The 13,238-nt window shown below is 42.4% G+C and overlaps 1 protein-coding gene across 1 annotated transcript in view; it reads left to right on the forward strand.

Moving 5' to 3' along the window:
- tmtc2b (transmembrane O-mannosyltransferase targeting cadherins 2b) overlaps positions 1–13,238 on the forward strand; it is a 187,905-nt gene that overhangs the window by 150,266 nt on the left and 24,401 nt on the right. Inside the window, exons 9-10 of the mRNA XM_046310879.1 lie at positions 10,058–10,139; positions 12,193–12,307. Of these exons, the coding sequence (XP_046166835.1) occupies positions 10,058–10,139; positions 12,193–12,307 (197 nt within the window). The remainder of the gene's footprint in view (positions 1–10,057; positions 10,140–12,192; positions 12,308–13,238) is intronic.

The following is a 13,238-nucleotide window of genomic DNA, read 5'->3' on the forward strand; positions in this document are numbered from 1 at the left end:
AAGGATTATGACATACTAGCCAGGGATGACCCAAAACAACAGGTGTAAACGGTGAACTGAAAATCAAAAAGAAATAGTCTCACTGTGGTTACCAGATACTGTGAGGGTTAAAGGTAGTGTCTCAAATCTGATACTGGGAAGATGACTACCATCTAAGGCAAACATGGGCGTAGGCTTGTCTAACGGTCTGAAAGGAATGTTATGTTTGAACCCATGCTTCGTCCATGAAACAACCCTCAGCCCCAGAGTCAATCAAGGCACTGCATGTAGCACTGAACCGGTCCAGCGTAGATGGACCGACATAGTAGTACAAGATCTAGTCAGCGAAACACCATAGTCCTCCGCTTACTGATGGGCTCTGGCCTCTTACTGGACATGAATTAACAAAATGTCCAGCAACTCCGCAATAGAGGCACAGGCGGTTGGTGATCCTCCGTTCCCTCTCCTTAGTCGAGATGCGAAACCCTCCCAGCTGCATGGGCTCAGTCTCAAAGCCAGAGGAGGGAGATGGTTGCGATGCGGAGCAGGGAAACACCATTTTGATGCGAGCTCTCTTCCACGAGCCCGGTGACGAAGATCTACCCGTCGTTCTATGCGGATGGCGAGACAATCAAAGAGTCCACATCTGAAGGAACCTCCCGGGAGAGAATCTCATCCTTAACCACTGCGTGGAGTCCCTCCAGAAAAATGAGCAGGAAGGCTCGTTCCACTCACTAGAGGCAGCAAGAGTGCGAAACTCAATAGAATAATCCGTTATGGACCGTTCACCTTGGCATAAGGAAGCCAGGGCCCTAGAAGCCTCCCTAGGGAAAAACTGAACGGTCAAAAATGGTCCGAATCATCTCCTCTTTAAAGTTCTGGAACTTGTTAGAGCAATCAGCCCTTGCCTCCCAGATAGCTGTGCCCCATTCTCGAGCCCGGCCAGTAAGGAGTGAAATGACGTAAGCAACCCGAGCTCTCTCTCTAGAGTATGTGTTGGGTTGGAGAGAGAACACAATCTCACACTGCGTGAGAAAGGAGCGGCATTCAGTGGGCTGCCCGGAGTAGCAAGGTGGGTTATTAACCCTAGGTTCTGGAGGCTCGGCAGGCCAGGAAGTAACAGGTGGCACGAGACGTAGACTCTGGAACTGTCCAGAGAGGTCGGAAACCTGAGCGGCCAGGTTCTCCACGGCATGGCGAGCAGCAGACAATTCCTGCTCGTGTCTGCCAGCATGGCTATTTTTGGATCTCGACGCCCAGTGTAACGATGTCTGAAGTTATTAGGTCCATTACTTGGTCGGTTCCTTCTGTCATGCAGGTGATAGAGGACCCAAAAGCGACTTAACAGAAACAGAGTTTATTCAAGTCCAAACAGGGAATAACAGAAATCCTCTAGTCTGTAGAGGGAATGACAAGAGAAGCGGCCTACAGACTGCAGGTCGTTTCGGGTAGGCGCAGGCCGTAGTAGACAGAGACACCTGCTCACACGCAGCATCTGATGAAGGCAAAAACACGACAGGACAGGGTGAAACACAATCACAACATGGTGAATACAAAACAAGGAACCGTGGGACAGGAACGGAACACAAAGGAATAAATAGGGACTCTAATCAGGGGAAAGGATCGGGAACAGGTGTGGGAAGACTAAATGATGATTAGGGGAATAGGAACAGCTGGGAGCAGGAACGGAACGATAGAGAGAGGAGAGAGAGGGAGGGGGAGAGAGAGGGATAGAAAAAGGGAACGAACCTAATAAGACCAGCAGGGGGAAACGAACAGAAGGAAAAGCAAAATGACAAGATGATATAAGACAAAACATGACATAAAGATGGACCAGGCCCTTCCTGTTGGTCTCTCCTCATTTCCAGTGCTTTACCAGAGATTTTTTCAAGTCCCATTAATCTCTTGCTCCTACCTGGCATGCAGGCGTCCCATCTAGACATCTGGAAATGCAAATGCGCTACGCTAAATGCTAATAGTACTAGTTAAAACTCAAACATTCATTAAAATACACATGCAGGGTATTGAATTAAAGCTACACTCGTTGTGAATCCAGGCAACAAGTCAGATTTTTAAAATGCTTTACGGCGAAAGCATGAGAAGCTATTATCTGATAGCATGTAACACCCCAAAAGACCCGCAGGGGACGTAAACAAAATAATTAGCATAGTCGTTGCAACACAAACCGCACAAATAAAATATAAAACATTCATTACCTTTGACCATCTTCTTTGTTGGCACTCCTAGATGTCCCATAATCACTATTGGGTCTTTTTTTCGATTAAATCGGTCCATATATAGCCTAGATATCGATCTATGAAGACTGTGTGATAAACGGAAAAAAATAGCGTCTTATAACGTAACGTCATTTTTTTAAATTAAAAAAGTCGACGATAAACTTTCACAAAACACTTCGAAGTACTTTTGTAATGCAACTTTAGGTATTAGTACACGTTAATAAGTGATCAAATTGATCACGAGGCGAAGTATATTCTTTAGCTGTCCGTCTGGAAATAATGTCCGGGTAAATCTCAACCAAAATATCCGGTCAGAGACCTGAAGAACTGCAGCTGCCTTGCATCTGTTTGACCAAGAAACAAAGAGTAGGCAAATGACAAGACTCTAGACACCGTGTGGAAGCTGTAGGTATTGCAACCTCAGCCCCATTAAATGTGGTTCACCTTTATCAATGGGTTCAAGTCGCGCATGGATATATTTTTCCATTTTCAGTTATCAGATTTTCCTGCGCTTTTCGATGAAACGCACGTTCTGTTATAGTCACATCCGTGATTTAACCAGTTTTATAAACGTCTTAGTGTTTTCTATCCACACATACTAATCATATGCATATACTATATTCCTGGCATGAGCAGCAGGGCGCTGAAATGTTGCGCAATTTTTAACAGAATGTTCGAAAAAGTAGGGGGTAGGAGTAACAGGTTAATTTGTTGGGTCAGGACTATCCAGGACAATCAAGATAAATAAATACCCGTTTCCTTCCAGCATCTTGATTTCCCCATGATGTCAAGCAAGGAGGCACTGAGTTTTAAGGTAGGCCTTGAAATACATCCATAGGTACACCTCCAATTGACTCAAATTATGTCAATTAGCCTATCAGAAGCTTCTATGACACAGTCAACTTAGTGTTTGTGAACTTCTGATCCACTGGAATTGTGATTAAGTGAATTATAAGTGAAATAATCTGTCTGTAAACAATTGTTGGAAAAATGACTTTGTGTCATACACAAAGTAGATGTCCTAACCGACTTGCAAACACTACAGTTTGTTAACAAGAAATGTGTGTAATGGTCGAAAAATGAGTTTTAATGACTCCAACCTAAGTATATGTAAATTTCCGACTTCAACTGTATGCCAGTTCTTATTACATTTCATTAGAAAAATAATGTATTAAGGAGAAGCTAGAGTATTCAGCATTTAACCCTAAATGTATCCATGATCTTACTGTACATGTTGAACAAAACTATGGTGAGCTGAGTAATGTGTTTAAATAACATTTTTGCAGGTATTTAAGAGAAAAGTTACTTCTTAACCCTTTGACACATACCAACAAACAAGTGTGATCATTCTACAGTGGTCCCTGCAGCGTATGCTCAAACCGGTGTGATCTTTCTGCAGTGGTCCCTGCAGCGTACGCTCAAACTGTTGTGATCATTCTACAGTGGTCCCTGCAGCGTACGTTCAAACTGGTGTGATCATTCTACAGTGGTCCCTGCAGCGTACGCTCAAACTGGTGTGATTGGAACACTCATTTAGAACATCCAGTTTAGATTGATGCAACAGTCAGCGTTTGAACTGGCCACACTGTTTTTTCACGGAAACATTTTGCACAAACACAGCCCTTACAAAGCTATGTCCTGAATGTGACCAGTTTGTTTTTGATGGCACTTTTCAGACATATATAGAAGTAGCGACAGCATAACACAATCCTCCAAACCTGGAAAATGTAGGTTACATTAGTCCTAGCGCTAACTGTGGGGAAAATGACGTAACACAAGCAGTCCTATTTAGCTAACTCTTAAAATAATTGAGTAAAACACTTTCTAAAAAAATCTAAAGTAATCAGACGATGGGTAATTTGTGCACTCCACAATGTTTGTTTTTTCGCGTAAACCAAGGATAAGAAGAGGAGACTAAATGAGTTTGCAGTATGTAATTATATTAAAGGGGATGTGTCGTCTACCATCATTCACTTTTGGAAGTTTACTTGAAAGATGAGTGAAACATTCCTTTACCTCATTTTGTCATAACATGTTTGATCTGACAGACGTTTACGTGACACCCAGAATGCATTGTATAATGTCAACAAACATGGTGCAAAAAATAGATAGCAAATAGCTTAGCTCATCATACAAACTTCAAAAAACGATTTTACACACATCTGTCAATGGTTGGTGTAGCTGGTGCATGGAAGTCAGGCGCAGGAGATCAGAGATGAATGGACAAAGCACTTTACTTAGGCAATCATAATACAGAACGCAACCGCGTCACAAAACAAATGCCCACTTGACAAGTGATGCAGCAAAAGTACCGTCTGCCACAAAGCACTGGTAAAACAAAACCGGTAGCAGACCAGCCTGAAGCGTGCCAACCTTGACAATAAACAATACCCCACATAGACATGGAGGGAACAGAGGGTTAAATACACATGTTAATAGTAGGAGATGTAAACCAGGTGTGCAGGAAGACGAGACAAGACAAAAAAAATGGAAAATGAAAGGTGGATCTGCGATGGCTAGAAGACCGGCGACATCGACCGCCGAACGCAGCCCAAACAAGGACAGGAACCGACTTCGGAGGAAGTCGTGACAACATCATAGGTGTCCATTACAATAGATGCAATAATCAGAATGCATGATTTGTCACCAGTACTTGAAAATGTGAATAAAACTGTAAATACATTATGCTCCATTTATACTGTATGCTACAGTAGAAACGACAACACTATATACAGAAAATAAGGCACTTACTTTGATAGCAACGCACACATGTCCAAAGTTATTATTTGTAAGGACAACAACAATGAAGGCAATGCGAGCACCGGCCAGAAAATGTGCCAGGGGGAAAAAGTTTGTGCAAGACTGCGCAAATGTCTGCGTACTTGATCTGGGGAAACACGGGATGTGCTTGGGCTCTCATCGAAGAGAGAAGTTTGTCTGGCTCAGTAAAGCCTATCACATTTTGGAACAGTGAATGCATTCTGACATCACATGCATAAAAAAAACTTGTGCTGGGGTGACCGTTAGCTGACACTAATTGGTAAGGATTAACAGAAGCCACTAGACACAATCTCTGAAATGTACATTTGTCACAGCATACACTGGGTGAAAAACAGTATCTAAAAGAAAAATGGCAGGCAGGGTAAAACTCACTGAATCACTGGCTACTTTAATAATGGAACACTAGTCACTTAAATAATGGAACACTAGTCACTTTAATAATGTTTAAACAACGTTTACTTTGTGCCTTACAATATATACATATGAAAGAGTATTATATTCTACTGTATTTTAGTCAATGCCAGTCCGACATTACTCAATTTAATATCTTTATATTTCTTCATTCCAGTCTTTTACTTTTAGATGTGTGTATGTATTGTAGTGAATTGCTAGATACTACTGCACTGTTGGAGCTAGGAACACAAGCAATTCGCTACACCCACAATGATATCTGCTAAATATGTGTATGGACCAATTACATTTGATTTGATTTGATAAGGAGTGAGAAGTAGATGTTTTAGTTAAGAAAGGGCTATTGATTTAGAGAAAAGTGGGGAGTTCAGAGCTCGGGGCCGTGTGCCTGGATCTCAGGCAAAGATAGACAATGGCCTCCTTTCTCCTCTGGGTGTAAATTATGGGATGAGGAGAGGAGAGCGCTGTCAGACTTACAGGCTAGCTAACCTTGAGATGATTTTGAAAGAACAGATCATAGTGTAAAATGCAGTGGCTGAACCAGCCCCAGCACACATTTGTATCTAAAACGGCCCAGGTATGTATGTTTATTTATTAGATGATTTTTTTGCTTTTTGGTTATTGGTTATTGTATTGCTAGATATTATTACTGCACTGTTGGAGCTAGAAACATAAGCATCTTGCTGCACCTGTGATAACATCTGCAAATCTGTGTACGTCTGTGCTGTCCAGTCAGAGGTCCTAGGTTCAGATCCTGGCAGGGGTTTGTGGGTATGGAGAGGGTTAGTGGTGCATTGGGGGATGTGATTCGCTCGATTATGGTGGTGGATGGTGTCATTCGGAGATATGCACCGTGGTGGTGTGTGTTATTGAACTCAGTAATTCACAAGTCATTTCCGGGCCTAGTGTGATGCAGGCTCCATTCATAATTACCTTGGTGGCTGCCAGAGCGGCAATACACATCTGTTCCGCGTCTGATGTCACCGCGAGATTAGGGGGTCAACGCTAACAATAAATACAGTATGTGTGAAAACAGGATATTGCACCTCTATAATGAGTTCATACTGAATAGGAAGTGGAGAGAGAGGGAGAGAGAGAGAGAGAGAGAGAGAGAGAGAGAGAGAGAGAGAGAGAGAGAGAGAGAGAGAGAGAGAGAGAGAGAGAGAGAGAGAGAGAGAGAGAGAGAGAGAGAGAGAGAGAGAGAGAGAGAGAGAGAGAGAGAGAGAGAGATTCTTCCAAACATTGCTGGCTGTCAGGCCATCCATCAAACATAGTTATTATGATGCTTTCTCAGAGAGAGAGAGAGAGAGAGAGATTCTTCCAAACATTGCTGGCTGTCAGGCCATCCATCAAACATAGTTATTATGATGCTTTCTCTCTACTGCTGTTACTGTGTTTGCTGCACAGACAGGTTTAGAGCGTTGGCTACATATTAGAGGACTTCACGGGTCCAGAAAGTTGGACTCGTTCTGAAATGGTTCTGGGGCTTTCCCACCCAGAAACAATATGCATGAATTCATTTATTTGATACAGAGACCCTTTCTGAACGGACCCGATGACAACTAGATCCATTCTGTAAAGACCTGGTCGGATCCAGACCCGATCCGAGTGAGGGAAACAGCAGAAAAGTCATTTTTTTAACCTACTAAATTAACCAGAGCTGATAAAGGGGGAGAGGAGGGATAGAGAGGTGCCGCTCTGGCAGACGGGGGAGGGGCCGTATTGTGAGCGAGTGACATGGGGAACAGGGAGGGAGAGATGAGAGACAGCAACCAACCAAGCCGACTCGCGCTACAGTAGTTTAGCTGTCATAGCTAGTTTATTTATCATCAAATATCATTACCTGTCTTGACTGCATCAAACCGGGAGAAGCTAGTTAAGCTAGCTAACGTTACGTAGCTATGCCAATTGAGGCTGCAGTGCATGACCTTTCTCATCCTACAGTTACAAATAACAACAACTCCATTCAGAATATTAAGTAGCAGCCTACCTGTTGGCTCTTGGTCGTTGTAGCCTATCCTTCTCCTTTAACTTTTAATTCCGTCTTCCATTGATTAGATATATAGAGGCTCTATGATTATTGCTGCTTTGATGACTTATGATTGGCCAACAACAACAACAAGATACAGGTGCCATGCTCCACTCTCTTAAAAAGCAAGAGCAGCAGCATAGATTATAACATTTCCACCTTTCTCTCTACTGCAGATTTCACATTCGAATCTGTACTGGCCCTTCCTTCAGTTAAAGTCAGTTAAAGGAGAAGTTTTATTTTTACAACCAAATCTCTATTTCTCTATGTAAAATGACATATTATAGATGGGTCCAGAAAACTTTTTAGGGATTTCACATGTTTTATAGAAACTTACCCCAAACAGCAAATCAGTTCCTCATCCTCGTTGTGTAGTATGGGGCCCCCGAAACAGAAAATACATTAAAAAATGCTCCAAAAACATTCAAATACATAATTTTAGAAATTGCACTATAAGCTCGCACTATAGTGATGCAGGTCTTCACATGAAATTGTGTCATTCCAATTCATTCGCAACGTTATATTCCATTTTGTTTCAATACCTCTTCGTCCATATTACAGGTCACTTCCAAAATAAAGGAAACACTTGAGTAAATGAGGGATACAAAGTATATTGAAAGCATCGGGTGTCGGGTATTTGGGTACATGTGGATCCGTGATGACCTCTACTACTATACTACTATCACGCTGACCTTAGAAAGCCTTTTTATTTCTCTATTTGGTTAGGTCGGGGTGTGATTAGGGTGGGCATTCTAGTTTTCCTATTTCTTTGTTGGCCGGGTATGGTTCCCAATCAGAGGCAGCTGTCTATCGTTGTCTCTGATTGGGGATCATACTTAGGCAACTTTTTTCCACCTTTTGTTTGTGGGACCTTGATTTTGTATAGGTGCTGTGTAGCCTGCAGAACTTTACTTTTGTTTTGTACTTTGGGTGTTCATTTTAAATAAAGTAAGTAAGTTCGCCTACCATGCTGCACCTTGGTCCAATCCATCTCTAAATGATCGTGACAACTACATACAATCCACCACACTAAATATAGTTTTGATCTGGATACCTGACAGTTGTGAGAGGGAAAGCTGATGGGCTCTAAGTGTTGAAATGATGCAGCTGGATATCATTCAACAATCTGCTCAGAGAACTCCTAAGACTGATAAGGCAAAGCATGGATTCAAAACATGAGAACATCAATGGAGTCATTTTCCACACATTGCCTGACAACTTTTTTATCAGTAAAGAGAGTTCCTCACTTCTCAGTCCAACCTGCAATGTATGTACCTCATACACTGTAGATTCTCTATCAATATTGTGAAATGAACATTAGGCTATCCGAGTCCATTCAAAACCACACGCACAATGAGAGCCAGTGCATTAAATTGTCATAACGTGGTTTCCTGCCAGACATTTTGTCTGAACTTGAGTAAACAGAAATATGCTGATGTTATGACTATTCCAGCTGCTCCTCAACTGAGTGCTTTGTACTATTTGTGAATTTGAGTGTGAATGCATACAGAAATAATGCCTTTCGCACTGGCTCTGTTACTGTCACTTTCACGCCTTGAGCTGCATTAAACATATACTTATTGCTCGTAAAATGTTCCATCACATCAATGAATATTACACTCAAACATTTACACTTGTGGATACTTCTTGAAAAAATGGAGGCATGTATTTCTACAGTATTTTGATGTGTGTATTTTCTATCATTTCTGTCATTTAGGGCTCATCTGTAAAAGAGACCTTGGTCTCAGTATGATTCCCTGATAAAGTAAAGGTGAAATAAAATCCATATCAGATTGCAGTGTTTAGATAAATGGCTTTTTTAAAAGACTTTGCAATTCAAATGTAAAATTAAGGGAGTCCTTGCTGCTTTTTTAAAAAAATACATAATCTAAAATGCTGTGGCATTTCTTATATTTAGATTTCTATAGGCAATGATTGATAACTGGCATTATGTTTATAGAATATAGATGTATTGTTGATCAGAGTGCAGCTGATACACAGATGAGACCAGTGTTGTGTGCGTGAGACAGAGAGGCAGCTGTGCTGGCTGGAGCCTCTGTGTGTTAGCAGTGATTTGGTCCAGCTCTCTGAGGCCCCCGGGGGGCTGGCTCCTCTGGGCCCCAATCTGTCACTGCTGCTGCTGCCCCTCATCAGGCTCGAGTAACCCAGCATGCCTCTCCACGCCCTCTCTCAAGATCTATGTCTCTATGTCGTACTGTGTGTGTGTGTGTGTGCATTTGTATGCGTGTGTGCGTGTCTGTTGGGTCTCGCTCTCACAGCTGCAGTAGTTTGGCCACACACACCGCTTTTGCGGTCATACAAGTGTTATTTGTACAGATAGAAGTGTGTTATGATTAAATGCTCAGACCAGGCAGTCAACTGTGCCAAGCATGACACTGTGTACTTTGAGAGTAAATCTTTCGTAGGATGACACAAGGTGTTAAAAGAATAATGTAGTTACATGTGTTTTATGTCTTCTTATTAAGATTTAATGTTACAGTTAGTTTGTGGCTTGGCAAAAATCCGCTTTTACACGTAAAAGTATGTTTTTATATTGAAATTGACGGCATAGCAACGGCAAAAAATAGTAACAATGTATCTAATTAATCTCCCTTCTTAGGGTCAGAAGACAGGAGCAGAGAGGTACTTTCTGAAGGCCATCCAACTAGACCCCACTAAAGGAAATTGCTATATGCACTATGGTAAGTGGTACAGTTCGGGGTTTTGGGGTTTCTTTTGATTTTCCAAAATGATAAAGGTTATACTGTATACTAAGGTTAATCTTCTGACATGCCATTGGCCACATTGAATCAACCAAATAGTGTACTTTTGCACTACAACAAATAATATCTGTATGTTACACTGTTCTGACCTCATTCAACTCATGAGATGAAATTCAAATTGAATTGGCCAAACCCCACAGGATGTAGAATTTTTATTTGAGTTTGAGTGGCAGGAAGTAGAATTGAATTCAGTGCAATTCAAAGAAATTCCACTCAGTCATAAAACATGAGAGTTTCATTAAATCTGACAGGTCACACTTCCAGATACTAAATAATAAATAACTTTTCTCTGGAAACAATGTTCATATACTCTTTTAACCTCAGTGTTTAGAATAGACAATTATATTTCCACCAACCATTTCATTTGTTTGGCTTCTTTTTGAAAGCATCGGGGTCAACTTGAGGGTTAATTAAGTATTTTTCCCTCCATATTGAACAAAATCTAAGTGATTATTGAAATATAGTAACTTACAGGTTTTGTTTTCCTTCATCATTCAGTTTAAGAGTTTGTCCTGAAAATCATTTTTTTCAACAATACTGTATGTATATAATGACATGTTTGATGTTTTATGTAGAAGATGCATATTTTTATAGACTAGACCTAATATAGAATAGAAGCGATATTTGAGGTAGAATAGGAGAGGTATTTCCTTTCATTGCAATTCTGTATCCTGTTTACTACTTGAATTGGATTTGTAAAAAATATATTTAAAAAAAATCTGAATTGAGCCCAACCCCGAGAACAAGTCATTTCTCAGGACCACTCTCTCTTGTGGGTTTTTGAACCAAAGCCTATCCACAGACACACACACACACACACACACACACACACACACACACACACACACACACACACACACACACACACACACACACACACACACACACACACACACACACACACACACACACACACACAAAGACACACTTGACTGGATCCCTTCCAGGTAGTTAGCAATGCTGGCTGACCTCTCTTCCTGTATTAAGGTTGTGTACGTGGCTGGTTGGGGAGGATAGCGTGAGGGAATATTCACACTATTGACCAATGAAGATAAACCCCAATTTCCTCACATTGTTCTCAAATATGACATGTGCACAGACGTGGAAAGAAGGAACGTGACAGTTGACATGTCTTTTCTGCTGAACACCATTTGATCTTACGAGAAACAACCAATTTGATCTCTACTAAGGTCACTTCAAGTGTCCTCTTTGAAATGTGGGTTTGAGAGCGAGTGCCAGCAGAAGAATTTGTGGTAATGTACCGTGTGATCAATCTTTTGTAGAAATGTCTTGATATTTTAAGGAACAGCTTTCACTTATTCTTAACCACTCCAATAAAACAAGCGTTGACATATTGAAATCTATCCCCTGCCATAGCAGTGTTTCTAACATGGAGGTGCTCTGCAATACATTGGAAATCAGTCAGTGCCGAAATGGTCTCTCCTTTACCTAAGACCTGTAGCAGCAAAGTCTACATTTCATCCGCAGCTATTTAGGAAAATATGCTTGGTTTCCACCAGTGGTCTGGGAGCATTGTACAGTAGTGGAGCTCACCAAAACCAACAGGCTATTAATTCCTCCACAAACCTGACCCTCTCCGAGAGGTCCGACCCCAGTTCATGCCCCCATCAGGGATCCACACTCTAGCCTCAATAGGATGGGCTACAAAGGCCCTGCTCTATAATTTCAGCTGCACCTCAGACATGCAGAACTCCAGCCAGGCCGGACGCACATGTCAGAGAAACATATCTATCAAGATCCTCCTAATTGGACGAATGGACCTGAGCGATACCCAAAGAGCGATGGTACGCTCTGCTTGTATCTTGTGTTTCAGCAAATCATCATAGGCCGCTGTCCGCCCTATCTCCACGGGCCAAACACAATATTCCCAGCAAGTATTCATCCCACTCTAGGAATACGTCCACATACAGCATTTTAACTTGGGGTTTCTGTTCTCTCTGGCTGCTCCCAGGTCAGTTTTTGTTGGAGGAGTCTCGTCTTCTGGAAGCGGCTGAGATGGCGGAGAAGGCGGCGCGTCTGGACAGCGGGGAGTTTGATGTCGTCTTCAGTGCAGCCCACATGCTCAGGTGAGTGTTGGATGGGACGGACACACTGTGAGGGAGGGGAGGGGACAAGAGCTGGGGGAGGGAGGGAGAGCGTCTCCGGTCTGTACACTTTATCCCAGGGATTACAGCGCTCTACTGCCAGTGTGATTTACTTTACCGGCTGCTGTAATCCCCTTCTCTGTTGCTGCAGCGGTAGCCAGGGAGCTGCCATCTTGTCTTAGAACGCCACGCAGCTACGTGCCTCCTTCTGCACTCCCTCTGCTGTTTCTGGCTCATTCATGAAAAGCCCGTTTCAAATCAGAGCAAAGTTCAGCAGCGCGGCGTCTGACTCACAGTTCTCCTGGAAGCCGCAAGCTGTTGTGTTTGAGGCGCAAGCCGCGAGTGGAAATGTGTAAAAAGAGGAACGTGCCAATTTACAGTATGCCACACAGACTGAGGGAGCTCAGCTTAGAGCCAACAATATTATATTTACTAGTTTAGAGATGTCCCTTGTTTAGACTTATTAGGGTAAATCAGGGTTTATCTGTGTGAGAATTACTACTGCTGGCTGTGGGAAATTACGATTACTAAAATCGTTAATGCGATGTCTTGAATCATTGTGCTTCACTGAGGTAGTTTTTGCAGTTCACTTTCTTTACCAAAGACAGAAAGAGCCTGTGTCATGCAGTGCTATATAATGTCTTTATCCAGCTGGTTTTCACATGGTGGCCCACTGCACAGCACTCTGATCCAGGGGGATGTGCAGCACCACCAGCTCAGCTGGCCATGCTTTACAGAGCCTCTTCCAGGGTCCGGACCCCTGGCTGTTAAAGAGGGTCTCAGGCTGGGCTCAGCAAGGGGCTCTCCACCACTGCGCTGGCATCGCTCTGGAACTCATGTTCTTTATGTGTTTGTCTTGGAACCAAGACGTGAAAGGCCCTCGGTTGGTGGGGGATACTAGTGAATCTGAATA

Source organism: Oncorhynchus gorbuscha, linkage group LG02, assembly GCF_021184085.1.
Source record: "Oncorhynchus gorbuscha isolate QuinsamMale2020 ecotype Even-year linkage group LG02, OgorEven_v1.0, whole genome shotgun sequence".
NCBI lineage: Eukaryota > Metazoa > Chordata > Actinopteri > Salmoniformes > Salmonidae > Oncorhynchus > Oncorhynchus gorbuscha.